Genomic DNA, 23,007 nt, shown 5'->3' with positions numbered 1-23,007 from the left:
TCAAGGTATTAGACACAAATATAACTACATTTAAAATTTACAAAATTGAAAAGAATATACGCATATCCACACAGTATTTTTGTCTAGTGGATTTGTGATCTTATGAGAAGCAGTTTCCTGTGTTAGCAATCTCTGTATTTTCATTTCAGAAAATATTAAGTTTGTAGACATTTTATTTGTGCACTAAAGAATGAACAGATTGTAAATGTGCAATCCTAGCATGTAATACATGCAACATGCCAGAATAATTATAACATCTAAGGATAAGTAGGTGTCATAAGCTTAAGTAAATCAATATTTACCTTGAGTTTTCACTGGATCTGATATTTGGCTTGGATCACTAATTCCGTAGGCATTAGCTGCCCTCACCAGGAAAAGGTAAATTGCGTTAGGTTTGAGACCTTTAATGGCAAATGTTTCTGTTTTCACATTCTCGGCCACAGTCTGCCAGCTGCTACCAGATGCATGGCTAAGGATGGATGCATAAATTAGAACAAGAGCATTTGATGTTTGAAAAAAACAGAAGGAGCAAGGGAACACGGGAACCAAGAAATATGTTCTACCTGAAGGCTTCTATAATATAAGACGTGGGTGTTGCTCCTGAGTTCAAGTTTGGCTGCCACGATAAAGTTATTGTGTTTTTGCTGACATCTGTAACTTCAGGCTTTGAGGGGGCACTGGGGATTAAATTGGGGTCCGTGGGTCTTGGCGGTTGAACTGGAACTCCAAATTCTAACCGGTGGGGAGGGAGGAAAATAAAAATTTACACACATGCAACTGGACTTTAACAGAAGCTTTATTTTAAGACAAAATACGAAAGTACCTTGGACTTCAATGTATGCACTCCATGTCGCCTCACCACTGGGGGTAGATGCAGTGCAGGTGTAGCGACCAGTGTCACCCAGCTGTGGAAGCAGATGGAAAATAAATATTTGGAACAATCAAGAATTTTCTGGGCTGGAAAAGCAATTACAGGTTTGTATATTGTCCATGAATATGGATAACTACATTAAAATCTGCTAGCCAGAAACATCCCCTTAATTGAATATATTTTTATTGAAATGTGAAGGAAAATATTGCATGAAGACAGAAATAAGGAGTTTTTATATGGTTATTCTAACTATATAATGAAAAAATATATTTAATTGTATTAACATACCAGGATTAACATCAAAGATTAGAGACAAAAAGAATCACTATGGTATGTATCTTCTCAAAGCATTCACTCTTGTTTTTCCCTTCTCATTTTTAAAATATAAAACTCAAGACATTCTCAGAAGTATAAACCAAACTCTTCCTGGAATGAACACTTTCCCTTCTGAAGACTGAATGTCAAAAAATGAATGCTGGCTGCACATTCAACTTAAAAATCATTAGTAGCATCCTAAGGCCATATACCTCTGCTTAATCTATCAACCCTTATCTTCAAGTAACATTGTTATTTGGCTCTCTCACTGGCAATAGCAAAGTTACAATAATTGTCACAAAGAAGTACAATGTATTAACATTCGTGGCACACAAATTCAACTGTGATGTTGATCCAAAACTTCAAAGCAGCCACCCACAACACACAGTGAAGCAACTGAAACTACTGTTTATTGCTGCCTAATACTACTGTTTTGTGTGCCTCCAAAGCTTGTCTGATCTTGACCTAAAAAGAAAAAAAAAACAAAAAACAAAATCTAAACGATAAAAAATAGTCTTGAAAGAATAGGTATGAGATGTGATGCCCTGAGTTGGTAAATCCCTACATTATTTCCAGAAATCTGTGGGCTTTTTATCACTCAGCTTCCTGATTTGAAATGAACAGTGAGTTAGGGCATTGCTTACAGGTTCTGTTTGCATGTATAAAATTCTGTAACTGAAAAATGCTCAACCAAACACAGTAGAAAAATTGTTCAAGTATACTGTCCACAAATGGCACTGGAAATCATTTTCCCAAATGCTCTACATCACGCCTGAATCGTACCACCATGAAGAGAACATTATCTCCCACAAATCCCCAGTCGCTTTCCTCAATAGGTCTTCCACCTACACAGAACCTAAAATTACTTGCCATAGGCAAGTACAAGTCAAATCACCTCAAACATACAGAGGCATGCCTGAACAAAAAAATGCTTCACATTAAAATGTATTAATATCTTATTTAGTATTTCATTAAAGTGATGATGTTTCAACACTAGTTGCTGCAGATAAAAATAAAATGGAATGAAACAGGAAGTCCACCATGTCTTTTTACCTTAGCGTATCTGATCTGCAGCATGCCAGTCTCCAGCTGTTTGATTCGAGAATCTTGGGTTGAAACAAGGACTCCATCTTTTCTCCACAGAATTGTGGGCACTGGACTGCCTGTGGCCACACAGCTGAGGACTAAAGTACCATCCACTGCTACAGTCTGATTCACAGGACCTTGTCGAATGACTGGGGGAGGCCGGTCTGCAATCACTGCCAAAAGAAACAACAGGAAATAGGTTTCTGCAACTGGAAGCAATTTTCTAATCATCCGAGCAACAGCAGTTGCTGTAGGCTTTGAAAAAAATTAAAGATAATTAAACAAGTGATTAAAGTAGGAGACATGCATTATTCAGAATGCATTTACATGATGCGGTGACTCAAAATGTTAAAATGAGATACAATATACGCCTTTTAAAGGACCATCTACTGCCATCGCTTGCTGCATTGTCAAGGGACTTAAGAGTTCAGGAACTGAATAAGGGCTGTGGATGGTGAAGTAGCTACATAGTGGTAAGAACGAAATACTGTAAACACGCAAACACACAACAACCAGAACTATCCCATTTATTCCACAGAAATGTAGCACACAGATTTTAATAATCCAAAGCGAACCCTGATATTTCATAACTGCTTTGTCTCCAACAACAACAGAATGAAGCTGCTAAGCTATAACGTTTGACAATTTTGGATTTAAAAAGGTCCTTTCCACTCTCATTTGCACACTGATAGGACTGAATTTGCTGTCTATCTCGGAATGATTTTTCATTTTCTTTTTTTCCTTTGTGTGTGTGTGTATGTGTGTGTGCGTGCGTGCGTGCGTGTTGTTTAGAGCATGTATTCACGTGGTGGGTGTGCAAGCATTTGGGTGCACAAGTATGCACGGAGAGCAGAGGTTGATGCTGGGTCTCTCTTTGTATTCCGCTTCATTTTATTACTTATGCAGAGTCTCTTGCTGACAGCTCCTAAGTTTGGCTACTCTGGGTAACCAGCTTGCCCTAAGGGGATCCTCTTTCAACTCCTGAATGCTGGGAATTTTAGGCATCCTACCCCAACTACTCAGCTTTTATGTGGGTGCTCAGGGACATGAACTACAGTTCTGATACTTGTGAGGCAAATGCTTTGTCCACTGAGCCTTAGGACCTTGGACTGATTTTCCTATTAAAGTGTATACACAGGTACAAATTTCTGAACTATAACAGATTCAGAGAAACTGGAAAATTATCCAGTAGCATTGCTGGTGGGCTATCCAGAAAGATGGTGATGATGTCCAAAACTGGCAAAGTCTATGCCCCCATACTGGGATTAACAAGATTGGCAAAAGCACTTCAGTCAATACTGCTTAACATGAAAATTTTAATGTACTTTGAAAAGGACCAAAGAAAGGAATGTCTACTGTATTTAAGTAGCATTATTATGAAAAACAACTCCTGAAAATGTTGTTTCACATAAAGTCATTATTTTAGGGAAAATCTAAAACATGTCTAGAAGAACAATAACAAAATAAGAAAAATGTTCCTGTCTCTTGACTGAGGTAATCTCTCAAAAACTATAAATTTCTTTAAAATGAATAAAAACTAAATAATAAAATTGCAGGAAATTTTCTTTAATTATTAAGCTTTATGAATCTGGATCTCAGATAAAATTTCAAAAGGAAAGAGTTACAAACATACAAAGTTACAACATAATAAGTTGCCCGATTAAAGGAATCTGGTTGCCAGAGTAAGTTTTGGATGCAATAATTTGAAAATCTGAATGCGTTATGCTCAAAGTTTTATGCACCAAAAATTTTCATAAGCTGTAGTCACACTTCAATTTGTCCCTCATTTATCATGCAATAATTATTGGTTTTATGCACTAGACAAGAATTATTAGTTTTATGCATTCAAATTAAAAAGAAGAGTAATGAAGGGAAATCAGCAACTGTGCACTTTCACTCTTCAGTTCTCTTCTTGGCCATCCTTACTGGTGTGAAATGTACCAGTAGCAGGGGCCATATTAGAACACCAGTTTTTAAAAGTTGACAGGAGCGTTTTAGATGTTGGAAATTTGAAGCCAATACTTCCTCTGTTTAAAAATTTTAAAATCTTTCTTATATAATCTTGGGGGTTTGCTAAATTCAAAATGCAGATCCCTCCTGGTAGGTATGATAAAAATTGGGTATTTATAAGCCCACCTGTGTTCCACTGATTATCTGAATGAATATGTATTTCTAGACTTTAAATTAGTAACTGAGTCATCTCTTTAATTTATTATTATTATACCTAGTAATGACATGGTTTACATTTGGTATTCTTATTATATTTAGAAACAATCAAATATCTAGGGTTTAATAATTTGATTCTGTTTGCTCAGAGCTGCTTTACGGTACCTTGAGTACCTCCTTAGTTCTACCCTAATCCAGTTTACTGATGCTGTTGCCTCGCCATTTACTTCTGTGTGATTTCTACTGGGTAGTTATAAAAAAACAAAGCAACAAAAAGACACCTGCCAATTGTCTCTGGGTTGGTTCTTTACATTCTCCAATCTTCACTTTTCATTGTGGTTTGCTTGTGTATATGTGTGGTATGCATGCATGTGTGTGGGCACATGTGCATGTGTGAGTATGTGTGCATGTGCATGTGGAGATTAGTGGCTGATGACTGCTCTCTTCTATTTATCCAGTCAGATCACTTGCAGACCTGGAGTTTCCCAATACAGGCTAGTCTAGGTAGCCAACTTGGCTCAGGTATCTCTTGCCTCTGCTTTGTGACTGCCGGGATTACAGGCAGCTATCACATCTGCCTGGCTTTTCCATGGCTCTGGTTCTCCCATTTGCATGGCAGTGCTTTATCCACTGAGACATCTCCCCCTCCCCTTTTTTAATCTATAAAATGAGGATACCAATATGTGTTCAGACTAGCTTGGAGTAATTGCAAAAGGTCAGACAGTCCCAGGTACTATGACAGCATAACTTGTACTTGTCTGAGAAAAGCTAACATATAAATCATAGCTGAAAAATGTAAGTGTTCATCAAAGCAATTTCACATTTTAGTGAGAGAAAATAAAACCATGGTGTTATCATTGATTAGCATAAAATACTAACAAAATCCTTCAACTTACACCAACAATTGTAATACGTTTATTAGTTAACTCTAAATCTAGAATTTATGGGGCTGGAGAGATGGCTCAATGGTTAAGAGAATTGATTGCCCTTGCAGAGGACCCAGTTTCAAATCCCAGCACCCATATGGCAGCCAACAACCATCCATAACTCCAATTCCAGGGGAGCTGACATCCTCTTCTGACCTCCGAGGGCACTGCACCATATAGGTGCATGTACATACATGCAGGCAATACACTCATAAATATAAAATAAAAATAATAAAAAAAAAATAAAAATCTAGATTTATGAGACAAATTCAAATCACAGTTTAGTATATTACACTGTAATTGTGAGAATGAAATATTAGGCAATAAAATAGAAAGTATAGGAAACCAGAATGTTCAACAAAGGGAGTAGATGTGTGGATTTGTGGTAAAAAGTACCATACACACACTGACTGACTCACATATGGAAACTTAACATTTATGCACCAATGAAAATGAGAGTTGCATATTGCGATTGTCATCTACTGGCAAGTGCTTTCAAACACTATTGTTTGCAAAGCTGGGAGATAGGATATAAAACATTACCATTGCTTTTTAAAGATCAGGAGCTGACACTCTAGAAGTTGAAGAGACATATCTAAATCATAGCAGTTGGGGATAACACTCTGTACTGTACACCTGGTTCATCAGAGGTGAATACAAGTGGTTTTAAACTTTGCCTTTTAATAACCCTTAACTTCATCTTTTCTTATATTCTAGTAATAAGTAGACATAAAGGTGAATGTTTTTGAGCCAAATGCTATTAAGGTTAAGCTGCAGTTACAGAGAAGCAACATTTCCACAGGCAGCTGCTGCTGCAGCCTCATCTTTGATTCTGCCTTTGCCTTTATTATGTTTGCCAACAATGGAGAAGGTCAAGAAGCTGAAGTCAAATAATATGGAGAACATACTCTCTCCTCACTCGCCATCGTTTTGACAGACTCTGGAGTATAAAAATATTGACACAGCCAGCAGTCACAATAACAGAGGCCAAGCTATGAAGCACGTGTCCACAGTTGTAAGTTGTTTGATTAATATCAAAGAACATGAAAATAAAGAAAGAAAAAGTAAAATATAGTGCCCAAACTATAGCAAAAACCACCCTAAAGCCATAGGAAATTGTGGGGAAACAAGGAATTTAGTATCAGGAATACACTAGAAATGAGTCTTAAATTCACAAATGTAGAGCTTTTCTAAAATTTTAGTGTTGAAAATATAAGCAATTCATAACAATGCCATGTAAATTGTCACACTGAAATATTTTTCGTTTTTTTCATTTTGATGTGTGTGTGTTTGTGTATGAAAGTTTGCATAGAGGTGTGTATGTGTGCATGATGAAAGTGTGCATGGAGGTGTGTGTGAGTATGAAAGTGTGCATGGAGGTGTGTGTGTGTATGAGAGTGTGCATGGAGGTGTATGTGTGTATGAAAGTGTGCATGGAGGTGTGTGTGTGTGTACGAAAGTGTGCATGGAGGTGTATGTGTGTATGAAAGTGTGCATGGAGGTGTGTGTGTGTATGAAAGTGTACATGGGGGAGTGTCTGTGTGTGAAAGTGTACATGGAGGTGTGTGTGTACACGAACATGTACATGGAGGGGAGTGTGTGTGTGTGTGTGTGTGTGTGTGTACATGTGTATATCTGTGTGTGGTGGTCAGAGGATGACTTCTGGTATTTTCCCCAATTGCTCTTTATTTATTTGTTTATTTATTTATATATTTATTTGCTTACTAACTTATTTTGGACACAGTATCTCATTGAAACTAGAGGCCACTGATTGGCTAAGTTGGCCAGTGCCCTGGCACTGGAGTTACAGACTTGTGCCACCATGCCCGTCTTTTTACATGGGTACTGGAGATCCAAATTCAGATCTACATGCTAGCACTGAAGACACTTTACAGACAGCCTAGAAATCTTTGCTCTAAATTATATGACTAGAGATACTTGAGGATACCTCAACGGTGTTCATTTTAGATATACCTTTATATAAGCTGCTTTACAAAATTGCAATTATGAGAGAAGATGCAGTTTTAAAATTCTACTTCCTGTTATGTGGTCTCTATAACTGCAATCTAATGGCTGCAATGTACATCACATACCACAAACACATTTTAGGGCCTTCTGAATTACTGAATCCAGGGCATGTATATGTATCACAGGTAAGAATAAGGTACTGAGTTTTTGACAGTGATGCCCTAGTTTTAATTCTAAAAAGTTCCTCTGTTATTTCTTCCAGATATGCAAGAACTAGCTATTGAACATTTATCACACTGCACCCTGGGTAGTTACAAGGCAAATGTTCAACATGACTAACCTGAAAAAAGTTTCAAATTTCATAGAACTTAGGTCGTCATGCATGACAGAGGAATATAAGATGAAAGAACTCAGGCAAGAACAGAGTAAATCTGTGCATAGAGGCAAGGACGGGGATGTAGTGAGTTAGGAAAACTCCTCAAAGGGAGTGAAATTTACATCTGTAGATGCATGGAGAAGTCCTAAGACACAGGAGGTATACAAGCAGCACGGTATAATTAAGCATGTAACCAGCGTGCTATTCAGAGCTCAGCCTGCAGAAGATTAGATTGTGAATTGCAATGCATATTTAAGGACCATCAACATTATCTGGGAACCCTAGGCAACATGATAATGAAGCTAATATTCTAAAATGCCCTCCAGATAGTCTCAAAACTACAATTAGCCACAAAAATCCAACACAACATTACACTTTGTAAAATATTCAGTGTTTCCTTTCTGAACTTGAAATTAAGAAAAATGTCCACTATTATAGTTACACTCACTACACTGGAGGTGACAGGCAAGAAGGTCAAGGAAGAGACGTAAGATGTACAAATATTGAGGACGAAGTAGATGTTTTGTTTTCAGTTCATACACGTTTCACATAAAAATTTCAGAATAATCTACCTAAAACTATTAGAAATAATGAAGGAATTTAACTAAGGTTGTTGGAAACAAGCTAAGACACCAAAATCAATGTTATAATTAGACACAGTCCTAAAACAATTCAATAATGAAATACAAAAATACACATCAAAAATATAAAATGTCTCGTGTAACTCTGAAAAGTAAGTATAACATTTCTATGCTGAGAACAATAGACTTTATTAAGATAAGTTATAGAAAATCTAAAGAGATTTTTGAGAGATATATATGTTTGATATACATCATTTATTTGAATTGAAATATATTAATAAGAATTAAATTTTAAAAAATAACTTTTGTTAATGTATGTAGTCTTATGTGGAATTTTCAGACATTGGGCTTTAAATTTGTAAGAACGCATTTGATTTTCAAAAGCAAAACTAAAATAAAGAAAAAAGTGGGGACTAACACTATCAATTTTTAATATTTACTTAAAGTATGTGCTAACTAAGTCTGTAGGAAATGAGGTAAATAGATCTTGGAACCACACAGAGACCATGAATTATCCAGGTATATATACTCATTTGAATTCTAAACAAATGCCAGGGTATTTATATGAGGAAAGCATGTTTTTTTTTTTTCTTTTTTCCCACAAATGATGCTTAACAATTTCTTTGCATATTAGGAAAATTAAAAGAATTTTGACTTCTGACCTACACCATACACAAAAAACGCATTTACAATGAATAAAAACTTCAGTCTCCAAGGTATAAATAACAAAGGTTCTCAAGACAGACCCAGAACATCTTTGAAGACTCTAGAGCAGCAAACTAAAAGCAGTAATCATGAAAGAGAGATCATTCATTGAACTCACTAGAATTATTACTCAGTTCTAAAAGTCATCATTAAGAGAATGCCAGGGAAGAGATAATTAAAAATCACATATTTGAAAATTAAATGTATCTAGAACACATAAGAAAGTCAAAAGAATATAATTTAACACATGTCCACCAAAAAGCAAACCAAGATAACTGTATGCACGTCCCTCCAACAGATATGTATAGTAAGATTTAGCTTTACTAATAAAAACCCTAACTGGAAATAAATAAACCATGATTCACTTATGCAATGGGATACTACACAGTACTAAAATACATGAATTATTGATATACACATGAATGGATTTCACTGGCATTATTTTCAATCAAATATGTCATATACACAAGAATGTCTACTATGTGATTTTATTTAGCTCAGGTTTAAGAACAGGTAAAACAAATGAATGCTTATGAAAGTCTGTGCCAAAGAGGGGTTTATCAACCAGACATATGAACAAAAGCCTTTCAATGTCTAGAAATGTTCCATATCTTAACCCTGTTGTTCAATTCATAAATAAACCCAACACACTGTATTCACTTCATCTATTTTACAGTTCATTTCACACTTGAATTACAAAATTGGGAAGAAGAATGATATGAAAATGTACTTGGAAGAGAGTAAAAGAGACAGAGGGAATTAATAGTTACTGTAGTTTCAACTACAGCAAGTTAGTCCTGGGAGTTGTGCAGTGATGAAGAAAACTTGATGGATTTGTAATTTTACTGAATGGATACAGTGATAAGGAAGGATGAAGAGTCAAAGCCGACTGTATGGCTGCTAATTAGAGAAACAACTATGATCCTGGACGATCAAATCATTACTAGAAATTTAGGAAAACAAAGCCCAGTACAGCGGTATGTATCTGTAATCCTAGTACTCTAAAGGTGAAGGTGGGAAAATCCTGAGCTCTGGCCAGCCAAACAACATAATGAGACACTGCCTCAAGAAAAGAAAAACAGGGGCTGAGGGTAACTTAGTCTGTGGCCTAAGCTAAATCACTAGAACCCACATAAAAAGCAAGGCATGGTGGCATGTATCACTGGGGAGGCAGAGATAGCAGGATCTATGGGGTTAGCCTAGACTACTTGGAGAGCTCTACCCATGAGAGGCCTTCTCTCAAGGAAAGGTGGATGACACCCAAAAACCAAAGCCTAAAATTTTTCTGTGCCCTCCACATGTATAAACACACACACACACACACACACACACACACACACTTGCACACACACGACATGAAAAGTCCACAAACAGTAGAATCAACTATTGTGAATGGACGCAGCAAGCAGCTTTTATTCTCCACTCTTTTTTTTTTTTTTTTTTTTTTTTAATTCTGGTACCATCTTTCTCCTTGAAGGATGCAATGGCTCTTTCCTTATATGTTTCTTTTTACTGTATAGAATTGAAAAAGTAAAAGTAATTCTAATTTTCCAAATGAATTTAGTGTTAGAAAAAGAAGAATATCAGTGTTTTTAGTTCCATTTTATATATATATACATACATATATTACATTCACATATACATATAAATGAATTCAAAAATAACTGAAATACATTTATTTAATGCATTTACAGGTATTTTGATCATCTGAAGTAAATACATATGTGTATTTCACATATTTGCAGATAATTTTCTTATGTGAAATAAATATTTCATAAATTAACTTTTTATCAAAAACCTATATATATCAATACATATTTACAAGATATTTTCTCTTCTAGTTTCTTAAAGAAATTCCAATGGACTCATATGAACATTTGAAAATTGCCCTGTTCTGACTTTTTTCTAGTTCTCTGGCTAGAACTTATAATGCTAATTACTTTTGCCTTTACTTCTCCTTCACATATCCTATTCATGATTCAAGGCCGTTCTTTTCCCTTTAGAGATAAGAGTTATGCAATTTGGGAGTCTTTTAGATAGACGCACTGAAGGGGTACTCCAATTGTCTCACCCTGCATCCCTGTTCAGCATGGAAGAAGCCAGAGTGGTCTGCATACCTATTTTCTATTGGCAATTTGGGTAACCTCTTCAGAGGATGATGTGATAAGAATAGGAGGTAAGACTGGGCCTGGAGAGATGGCTCAGCGGTTAAGAGCACTGACTGCTCTTGCAGAGGACCTGGGTTCGATTCCCAGCACCCACATGGCAGCTACAAACCGTCCTTAACTCCAGTTCCAGGGGAATCCGAAGCCCTCTTCTGACCTCCGTGGCATTGCATGACACGGGTGCACTCACATACATTCACTCAATACACTGATACACATAAAATAAATAAAAATATAAAAAAAAATAGGAGGTAGGAATTGGCTAGGCAATTAGGGTAAAAAGACCCCAAAGGAAAGTAGCCAGTTTCTTGGCTAAAAGTCAAAATGTCCTTGGGCCTCGTTAGCAACATAGTCTGTTCGAAAGGCCAAAAATGATGAAAGTATTTGGGAGCTTGTATCTAATCCTTAAAATATTTTAGGGTTACTTCTTCAGAGGGGGGAATGTTAGAGTGGCCAAAAGCCCCATTTAAAAAAAAAAAATAAAGAAGAAGAAAGGGTACATGAAGTTATCAGGAAAAAGTGATGGGGAGATATGGGAGGAGTTAGAGGGGAGGCAATGGGCATGGATTTGATCAAAACACTTTATATGCATGTATGAAATTTTCAATAAATAATTTACTTGAAAAAAAAGATCCCTACCATGTATCTTGTAAGTTGGAGATTTTTCTCAGTTACCTAGTCTTTGTAAACATATTTGGCAATAATTGATCACGTTTAGGGATATGGATAAATAGGATGACTCAGACTATCAAAAATTACCATAGGTTATTATTTGTCAGATCTTGGATTTATGATCAGTTCTCTTTATTTTTCTGAATTTAGAGGAAATAGAAGGAAGAAAGGATTACAAAGTGACTTTCAATTTTCATATTTCTAAAACATATAAACCTGCCTATGAAAAGCTGTTCAGAATAAACCTATTCCTGGATGATTGCTGTGCTTTTAGGACTATGATGTGATGCTACAAATGTGTAATACAGTTAATCTAAGAATGTTAGACTCATGATTGTATCAAACCCTCTTTACAGTAAAATAGCTGTAAAGAAGAATGCAAAGCTGGAAAGCAATACATTCATTGGCACTTCTTTGAGCCTAAGACAAATCTGCATAGTTTAAAATAGACCATTTTACTTTACCATCAGTAACTTCCAAGTATGCTTTTGTGATGATACTTCCAGCAACATTTAAAGTCTGACAGATATAGTAGCCAACATCAGACCGCTGGACATTAGTAATTGTGAGGTCTCCAGTCTGGGACACTGAAAACCGGCTGGATGACTGTGGTGGTTGGTATGAGAAAAGCAGATTCTAAAACAAGAATTTGAGAGGAAAGAATACAAATAGGTTAAGTGCTAGGTTCCAAGATTTTGACACAGCTACGTATACATTTGTAAATATATGTATTAATATATATACATATATGTAAAAACAAACAAAATATTCTTTCATCACAAACCACATATATAAATGTACAAATGTATGATATATACTATTAAATATAAGTGGTTTAATACAAAGTTGAATAGGGCTATATGAAAAGTTAAATAAATGCCCTGTATTAATGTATATTTTATAACTGTCAATTTGGGTTTAATACCAAATATGTACGGGTATTAAATACCACTTAATTAAAATACACATTTATGCAAACTATAACAACAGTCTTGCTCTACATATGCAAGGCTCTTAGCATTAGAAACTATTAAGACTTTATTACACAAACAGAATTATAATGTAGACTCATTAACATATATGATCAAATGCATGAAATCTTGTGGGGGACTCTGAGAACATGAAGCAAGGGAAAGGGAACTAATCTAAATATGATTAAGAAGTATTTTATGAAATACACAAAAATCAATAAAGTATATTAAATATATTATATATTAGATATAATTGCTTATAAAATAAAATAATCAAAATTGCACATCTTCCAGGTACCGATTGCTAATGTTCTTGTTGTGAACATCTATTGATCACTTAGCAGCTGTATATCTTGTTTTTCCTTTAAGGACGTAGTATGCTTGTTTTGTAGTTTTTGACATTCATATAAAACTGATCAATGGATCATGACTCTGAGACGTTTGTATTTTATTCAGAATAATGCACAATGCCATTATATTTCAGTAAATAAATAATATTGACCTCTTTCTGATCAAAGAAGGCTGCTTCATTTTAGAAGTTTTGCTGCCTTCACCTTCAGCAACAAAATGTGTAAAGGATTAACTACCACTCAGTGGACTGATTTTAAACCTTTTTAAAATGAAAATTGATTGCACTATTATACCAAAGTAAATAATTTTTTTTCTGAGAATGTGTTGTGGAGTTTAAATAATTTAATCTAAGTATCATGCTATTAAAAAAAGATCTAGTACATTACTAGTTTTGCTATTCAGATTTTCTGCTATAAAATAATCGCTTTCTTTGTGCTCTGGTAATTTTCTTTTTTTTTTTTTTGAGATAGGGTCTCTCTGCAGTCTCAGGTGGCCCTGAACTCTCTATGTAGACCAGGTTCAACCTTACAGAGATCTGCTTGCCTCTGCCTCCTGAGCACTGGGAATAAAGGCGTGGGCCATCATGCTCAGCTGTCAACATTTGATCTGGTGGGATCAAGTGTAATATGTTAGAACCTACCAAGATAATATGACTCAAATGATGTATATATTATAATCAAGCTAATATCATGAACCAGAGTAAAATTAAAAGATGAAGTTGATGGGATTACTCACAAAAGATAACTGAGTCCAGTCAGTAAGATACCTGTTGCTTTTTATAAAAGCACATTAGAAGCAAGACCTTCAAACCAAGAATGAGTAAAGCAAAAATATAACAGGTCAAGGAATAACTGCTGAAAATGAGCAAGACTTAATTTTTACAGGTATAAAGTGTGGTATTTCACCTATTTAAGAAGAAAAATAATAGAGATAAAGAGACATCTTGAAGTCTATGAAATTGCTTTCTTTCTTAAATTGAAGCCCATAAAATAGGATAGGAGCAGATCTCTATATTTTAAATTTAGCATGTATAGAAAATTCTAGTTTATAAATAGCTTATAAAATAAGATTTGATTGTAAGTGATTAGCACGTATTAAACTCTATTGAACAAGGTAGTGATATTAAAGAGAATTTCATCTAGTTTGAGGATTCAGAAGGGATTTCAGATTCCCATGTTTTCAGAGAACTCACACTGATGAATCATCAATTCTGTTTCAAATATATGCAAATTTATTAGTACATAATCCTAGATGTATGAATAATACAGATGGCAATGGAACTATACAGAGAATAGATAAGGTTCTATTCAGTGTGTATGGATTAGAAATAAAAGTAACATTCATATGGTAAACAATGACCTCTGTGTAGGGAAACTAGGCATGAAAAATTGCTTTCAGAATTAAAACAACAAAGACAATTTTTTCTTCTCTCTTTTTCTAAAATTTCTGGGGCATTTAGGCTCTCATTTCCTGTTAATTTCATTGTTATATGATTACATTCTTCTCAGATATCTAGCATGACTATTTTCTGCTTAAAACAGTAAAGTTATACCTGACTCCCCTCTCTTCTCCAAAAAATAGCTGGTTGAGGATTTCCAGTTGCTTCACACTGAAAAGTCACAGTTCGTCCCAAGGCAACAACCTGGTCTCGGGGTTTCACAACAAAATGTGGAGGCTCTAAAGGAGATGCAACAAAATACACTGAATTAGAACGTGTCATTACAGCACTGACACTGATTTCTGATGTTTCAAGTGCTGCCTTTATTTTCTACAACACATTATAATAATGGACCAATTCCCACCCTTCACTTAGAGTAAAATTGTTAAGTGCATATTTATACAATGAAACAGAGTTGTATCGTGAAGAGATTTCTTATTACTTGACCTTCTAAAATTAACCCTCACATTAAAAGAACTTTTGGGCTACAGGTTGACCCTTTATATTCAAAGCATACCTGAAATTCGTATGACTAAGTATTATCTTTTCTCATTTAAAGCTGCTTAAAAGTGAATGAAATCTAATCACACACACAGAGAACTCCAGATACAAGCAGGAACTAAAATTACTTTACCTCAAAAGCTCCTGAAATGCTACCATGCAAAATTACAGCCATTTAAAATCTTCAGTCCAATTATTTGAATAGAAACGAATTTAAAGCAATGGTGGATTCGTATGCCTCCTTCATTTACATGGGCCAGGGCATGTTCAAACAGAATATATATGGAAATGAGGGCAAATTTGAAACATCTGCTCATCCTGACATTATAAATACTGCCAGCTTTGTCCAAACTGTTTGATTTATACAGACTTGAATGGCCACTTCATCCAGCAGTAAACAGAGTGTCAGAAAACTGTGTCGGTTACATTGAGGGCAATGGCAGCTGAAAAGTAGGTGTGCTGACACAGCCAGTCCTGGGGTGGGGGTGGGGAGCTTGCTTTAGGGCTGGGCTTAGTGCTTGGAAGAACAATATGTACTGAATCTCTTAACCTACTGTTTACACTTTTAAAATCCATTTCTTATCGGCTGTCTGAAACAGCGAATTATTTCTGGAAGCCCCAGTTCAAATTGATGTTAACTACAATTTCAATCAGTCTTCAAGCAGCTTCTGCTGGGCAAGGCTATTCAAATCCACTTTTTATGGTTTTTTCAGACCTTGTCACCACTTCTTTAAAAGTATTTTCAGTTACTTACGTGAGTCACTTCTGGAAACTCCCTAAAGCCAATAGGAATCAACTCTTTTTTTTTTTAAATTTTTGTTTTTGATTTATTTATTTTTATTTTATGTGTAGGAGTGTTATGCCTGCATGTGTGTAAGTGCACCCATGTTGTTCAGTGCCCTTGGAGGACAGAAGGTGTCGGATCACCTGAACCTGGAGTAAGGGACTGTTGTTAGCTGCCATGTGGGTGCTTGGAATTGTACCCAGGTCTTCTGCAAGAACAACCCGTGCTCTTAATCGCTGAGCCATCTCTCCAGGCCCCTGGGATTTACCTCCTTCCTTCCCTCCCTCCCTCCCTCCCTTCTTTTTTGGAGAACCAATGAGAATGATTCTTTTGTGTTTAAAATATTTGGAAAGGCATTTTTCTTTTTCTTAGTACTTTCTGTTCAATTGTAGCTGATGAACCTATATATGTATTGTATCATATTGTATATACATATTTTCATATTAAAAATAAATCATAAAAGCACATTAAAATCACTTAACGTGCATTAATCAGAAATATGTAAAATACAAAAATACTTTAAAAAGAAATACAAAATAATGTCTATATGGTTAACTTGATAACAAAAACTGAAGAAAGTAATTAGTGCTCCTAAATTCTAGAGCAATATGCTTTCTTCTATGCCTATTTTTAAAATTGAGGGTTAGTAGAAATTATAACATTTGACTAGAAAATTATAGGAGATCTGAGAAATCAGGTCAAATGTTTTCAAATGTTCTCTAACTTATAGGGGAAAAATACAGTTAGGAGACGTAATTTAAGTTCAATTTGGTCAAGCTGAAGTTCTAGCTTTTAATTTTTATTTTTTTTTTGTAGAAAACTTGTGATTGTAATTGAGTGGTTTACTCATGAATTTAGCAAAGACTGTTATTACCCAGGTATAATAATAGGTGTGTGTCCATTGCCTAGGGATGTCCCTTTGGGTACCAATCTGCACAGGAGCTTTTTGCTTCTTAGGTAAGGGTTAGAGTAACTGATGCAGAAATCAGACTGAGACATTCAAAGGACTGACTGGATAATAAACGAAATTCAGACTACAGTTTGGTTACTTTCAATGAGAAAAATACCCAAATGATTAATTAGATGAGTGGGAGCACATGACTTTCCAATACGAAGGGAATCCGAGTAGGAAAATATAAACGTTCAAACCACTTAGTCAAGTGAAACCTTCGGGTGGTCTCTCTCCTAAGTCTCATGAGCATGTCTAAGAATGTGTGCCAGAAATTGTTTCTTTTATAAAATGCCAGCTCTCTTCAGACCTCAAAGACTTATTTGGGAACAAGGAACACAAACCCTTATGCTAACTACATTTATCCTGAAGCAATCCTTCCACACAGGATATTTGCTTGGAAATAAATTTACTATATTTTTTCGGCATAATCTCAAGCCAATATCAGCAGTGACATCAGCCACAAGAGATGCCTTGGGAACAAAACTTTTAAAAATCCTCGTTTGGTGTGGTGGCACAAGTGTACGGTCCTGGCTACTGAGACAGGAGCATTGCTTGAGCCCAGGAGTTAAAAGACAGACAGGGAAACATAGTAACACTATGCTTCAGAAATCAAACAGAAAAAAACCCTGCATGTACATCAAATACTAGATACAGGTATAGCTCTAAGGACAAAAAAGACCAAATATGTTTCTATTAACATATACTAATTTAGACTGAGGGTATTCATCAGTTGTACAATACTTGATATTCATGACTGCATAAAATATTTAAATTTGTTGCAGTCAAAACTGCACAATGATATAACCAATGAAATGATGTATTAAGTCCTGAAATGGAAAATTTGACAAAGAAGATGAAAATAAAGACTACCAATTATCTTACTATGAAAACTGGATAATATTCTAACGGTTTCTTACTAAAGCATTTTAATAACTATTCAATAATATATATTATGTGAAATAATTTAATCAAATCACTATTGTTTTAAATTTTGATTTTTCTCAGTCGTGAATGTAGCTCAGTAGTTGAGCATGTGTGTAGCATGCACAAAACCCCCGAGTTTGAATTCTAATACAAATTCAGATTTTTCTCCTTTTTAACTACTTCTGTTTGGTTTTATTTTTTTGAAACAGCATCTTCCTGTATAGCCCAGGCTGGCCTTCAACTTCGTATGTAGCCCAGGCTGGCCTCAAAAAATCTCTGCAATCTTCCTGCCTCATCCTCCCAAATATTGGGTTAATTTTCACTATTAAACATAGTGGAATGTTAACAGTTTTCTCTCTAATATACTCAATAATATTTCCTAGAAGTATAATTATAGCATCAGAAAGTATGCAAAGGTCTATATCATACTAAAATGTAACAAAATTGCATGTAGACTTTGTTTTGTCACCTAAGACTTTCACTAACAGCACACAATTGCTTTTTCCCTCAAATTTTAAAAATCCTGAGCATTAATATTACACGTATACTCAAAACAGATTCTCCTCCTAGTTAGCACTTTTACCTGTGTGAGCAAGCATGTTTTTCTTCACATGTTCACTTCACATATCTGTTTTGGAAAATATGTCCACACATTTACATTTTCTTTATGATTTCTTAAAACTGTTGCTATGCTAAAATTTCATCCATTTCTCAGATAATGTACATATATTTTCCATGTCATGAACAGCCTTTCTAATGTTACTTTTATTATATTAATATTATATAAACATTAATCTATCAGACATAACTTATTATATAAATATGCAATTCAATTTGTATTTCATACTTTTAATGTCTTCATTATTTTTATGTTTATTTAAAATTTAATTAATCTATAGTCTTTATAGTATATTATAGATAACATATTTCCTAAGTAGCTGGTTATTGTATCACAGTTAGTGAATAACCCATCATATCCATATGAATATGAAATAATATTTGTATGACTTTTGCCTTAAACAACAGTGAGAAAGATCATTTTCAGGTGAAAACTACTGTCTCGCCTGCCTTTTGGCACCACAATGTCTCCCACATGGCATTCTAGCATTCTGATTGAGTGAATGTATCTTTTTCCCAAATGAAGTGCACTGAAACTTGGTGACTATTTATAGAGGTAGAAAGAAAATCAAAGCAAATTTCAGACATTCCATGTGGTTATCTCACATATGAAATGAAATGAATCTGACACAAAGAAAATGAGAACCAACAAGCTCCAAATACAAAGCTATTCACCACATGAACTTCTAAAGACTACTATTGTACTATAGCTACAAGAAATTAGACAGATACAGCTTTATGGACATATCTGAAACAAAGAAAGCTAAAATTTCCCCTGGGCATATATTTCATTTGTTTAATCTTTTAGAGGCATAAATAGTATTTCACCAAGATACAATCCTATGGCTTATCACTTATTTCAGAAGGGAAGAAAGTAAAGGAAGCAGATTACACATGACTTAATAAGACAGAAAGTTAGCAAACCCATTACCTTTACTCTTTGTTACAGTTACCCATACTTCCTGCAGATTTATTCTGTGCAGTCTGTCTTTGTGGCCAATGACAAGTGAAACATGGAGGCTGATTGGTTGAAGGACATGGAAGGGTATGGATGGAAAGGGGAAGAGAAGTTCCAGTCACAGTGACACGGTGATTAGAAGATGGCCAATAAAATGTCAACTTACCAGACCCAACTAAAACAAAAAAAGAAAACATGGAATAAATAAAAATAAGGAAACAAAAACATGAAACAGAAAAAGTAGTAAGATTTGACTTAACAATGGTTCTTATTTAACATAAAATAAAGAACATAATATTGAGATACACGGATCACAGTATCCATGAATGAATATTTGTTAGCATTTCAAATACAATCATGAATAATTTGGGAAAACCAGAAATGAACTTTGAAATCTCAAATATGAAAAATGGCTGAGTTACAATTGGTGATAGCCACAAAATTATAAAACATCTTTCAATCACTTTATATTTTGCTATCAGATCACAAGAGAGATAACGCTATATGTAATGGATTTTTAGATACTATATATTTAAGTCCTAAAGCTACACAGAAATCAAAATTAGCATCTTTTGAAGGACAAGAAATAATAAAACCCTCAGTAGCTGCACCATCAGGTTGATGTTTAGAAGTTCTATATTGCAAACCCTCCTCTCACTTACAGGTCTCACACTTAATTATGTACACAAATGACTTGCAAATAGATCAAATAGATTACAATTCTAAAGATTAGGGTATGGTCTTTAATGAGCTCCAGCTCATAATGGCATGACCCATGATCAAAAGTTGGGTTGGAAGGCTATCACAGTGTATTGAATATATTATATTCTTGCATATTTTTAATTAAAAAAATAGATATGAAAAAGTGAAGAAATGATGGAAACAAAAAAATTAATTTTGTTTAGAGTCACAATCACATTACTTGTTTTCAATGATGAAACATTGATTACTTTATTATCAAAAGCTGTAAGTAATGTAGAATTAAAATAATAGAAAGCAATTAATTTGTTTCCTTATTTCAGAAGCAAAGATCATTACTGTCAATTGCAGATCTTCACAGTACTAAAGAAGAAACACACATCAATGCATTTCATGCAAATGCATCATTCTCATATTTAATATCAAGCCAAATTAATTAGACTTGACACATATCCCTGTAGTCTTAATTAATGCCAAAGACTGTTGCTTTGAGATAGTGTAATTATAAAATAGACAATAGTTGTCTTGTACATTTTGACACATATTCAAAATGTTAAGATAAATCAGAAGCATTTTTAACATGAGTGCAATAACTTAGTTTCATTTTAATGAGGAAAATTTCTCATTCATTTATGTTAGAAATTTTTTTGAAAATTAGATTAAAAAATGGTGGATAAATTATTATTGCATTTCTTTATATCTTAAATGACAGGAAGAATTTTGGAACCACAAAAGAAGGAATCTGACAAACTGTCAGTCAAATTTCCTTTGAAACAACAAAGAGGTTGCAGATTAGCTTTAAGATTAATCTCTGAAAACAAACTTGATCTCATCAGACTAATGAAGTTAGGTCAGGCGACTAGACAAATAGTTCTTATTTATTTTTATATATTTTTAAATTCATTAAATATTTCAAAAAATACAATAATAGCAAGACAGTTAGTTGCCGCTTTAACATTTAAAGTGTTCTTTCCTTCCCTACAGTTTTATCAAAATCAACGATAGAATTAGAATCAATCCCATCTAAGAACTTCTGGGTAATAAATTTGCGTATCATATCAATGACAAATGACAATATCTTATGGGTAATAAATTTGCATATCATATCAATGACAAATGATAATATCTTATCTTGAAAATATCTTAGAGTCTATTAAGGAACTTTAAATATTATCTACAAAAATCACCTAGCATAAAAGTAAAAACAACTGAAGTTGCTGAGAAGACTCTATCTTGAATGATCAGTCACTTAGGCTTTTAAAGACCACAACTATCTGGAAATGATTGCTACTACCTAAAAGAAATCCTGTCTACTATCCATGCCCCATTTCAAAGGTTCTAGTTTGAATAATAAATAAATATTGAGTATGTTTTGCATTTTTTACCTGCCTTTTTGATAGGAATCACCATTCTTACAATTTTTTTCTAAAAATATTAAAATTATGGAAATGTCTTTAAATTCTTCATATAATTCCCCTTTCTTTACATGTCTTAGAGGTCCAACGGTCTGGCTAGTTTTTTTTTTTTTTTTAACTTGACACAAACCAGAGTCACCTGAAAAGAGGGAACCATGATTGAGGAACTTCCTCTATCAGATTGACTTATAGCCATGTCTATGAGACATTTTCTTTATTGGTAATTGATGTAGGAGCTCCAGCCCACTGTGGGTGGTGCACTTCCTGGGAAGTTGTGTGTGGGCTGTATAACACAGGTAGCTGAGTAGGCTGGGGGAGCAAGCCAGTAGGCAGCAATCCCTAGTGGTTTCTGCTTCAGTGCCTGCCTCCAAGTTCCTGTCTTGAGGCCCTGCCTTGGAGTCCCTGTATGTAGAATGTAAGCTGTAAGACAAAATAAACCCTTTCCTTCCCAGATTGGTTAAGGTCAGTCTTTTATCACAGCAACATAAAAAATACTAGAATAGTCAAATTGGAGATTATTTTTTCTATTCAGGGACTAGTCTTTGTCTAAAATAGGTGGTGACGTTATTGTCAACTCAATATGTGAAAAGAATTATGGGAGTTTCACGCCTACCCTTCTAACTCTCTTCAACTTCTTCTTTGTGAAGGCTTAAAGTACATCTCTCTTCCCGCTTGGTAAAAAAAGGAGGAGCATATTTGGTTACCTCTTAAAACAAACAAACAGACAAACAAATAGACTGAAATGCTTGGAGCCCTTAGAGCTTAGCAACCTAACACACTTCCTTCTCTGGGAGGACACAGAGACTCAAAGTTGCTAAATATCTTTCATAGGGTCACAGATGGCTAACCAAAGACTGGTTTCCAGAATTTTTGACCACGTCAGGTCTTTGTACAAATTTTCCGACTGCTTAATAGGTTAAGAAAAACTATATTCAATAGGACACAAAACAGACTTGGTAACACATTTAAACTGCTCTAAATTGTTTAACAAAGTCATTACTAACAAAATCACTACTACATGTATATAGAGAAGATGTTTTAAAAGAAATCCACACAATATGAGAAATCTTTAAGAATATTTAGCTATAGTTTTAAAAGGATATGGAAAACTAGAATGTGATTTAAAAAACAAGACTCCTTTAAGCAGTTTGTAAAGTCAACTGTTTTGTAACTGTAAAAGCAATCTACTGATAAACAGTGGGAGAGGGAGAACCATTGTCTTTAGTTGTATATAAACTGCTGAGCCCACCACTCTCTAACAGATAGCTCCAAACCTATGGTCACAGAGACAACTCTTGGTTAACTTCTATCGGTCACAAAATGAAAGGAATAGTCCTAACGGTTTCCAGAGATTTGTGGGGAGGAATGGTCCTGGTAGTGGGGTTGACAGGGGTGGTAGTTGTTGGTATGCATTGCATACATGTGCAAAACTAGCTACAAACAAATTTAATAAAAAAGTAAAGTAATCATTTAAGGTTAAAACAATCTTATTTATTCCATACCTTTACATAATTATAAATTAAATAAGATAATTATTTTTAAAAAATAGACAAAATTATATTTTG

The 23,007-nt window shown here is 34.6% G+C and overlaps 1 protein-coding gene across 5 annotated transcripts in view; it reads right to left on the bottom strand.

The window, feature by feature from the left end:
• The window catches only part of Robo1 (roundabout guidance receptor 1), a 432,413-nt gene that overhangs the window by 81,895 nt on the left and 327,511 nt on the right, over window positions 1-23,007 (bottom strand). For 4 of the 5 annotated variants that reach the window (XM_029554552.1, XM_017802462.2, XM_008850082.1 and 1 more), the window contains exons 7-13: window positions 19,495-19,503; window positions 14,706-14,830; window positions 12,296-12,467; window positions 2,240-2,445; window positions 824-905; window positions 564-732; window positions 303-469 (exon numbers count right to left, since the gene is read on the bottom strand). In XM_029554552.1, the coding sequence (XP_029410412.1) occupies window positions 303-469; window positions 564-732; window positions 824-905; window positions 2,240-2,445; window positions 12,296-12,467; window positions 14,706-14,830; window positions 19,495-19,503 (930 nt within the window). The remainder of the gene's footprint in view (window positions 1-302; window positions 470-563; window positions 733-823; window positions 906-2,239; window positions 2,446-12,295; window positions 12,468-14,705; window positions 14,831-19,494; window positions 19,504-23,007) is intronic. The other variant, XM_017802463.2, reaches the window with a different exon arrangement.

This window comes from Nannospalax galili, unplaced genomic scaffold, assembly GCF_000622305.1.
Source record: "Nannospalax galili isolate Female #2095 unplaced genomic scaffold, S.galili_v1.0 scaffold705, whole genome shotgun sequence".
Lineage (NCBI taxonomy): Eukaryota > Metazoa > Chordata > Mammalia > Rodentia > Spalacidae > Nannospalax > Nannospalax galili.
This window is presented reverse-complemented; position numbering and strand designations above follow the sequence as displayed.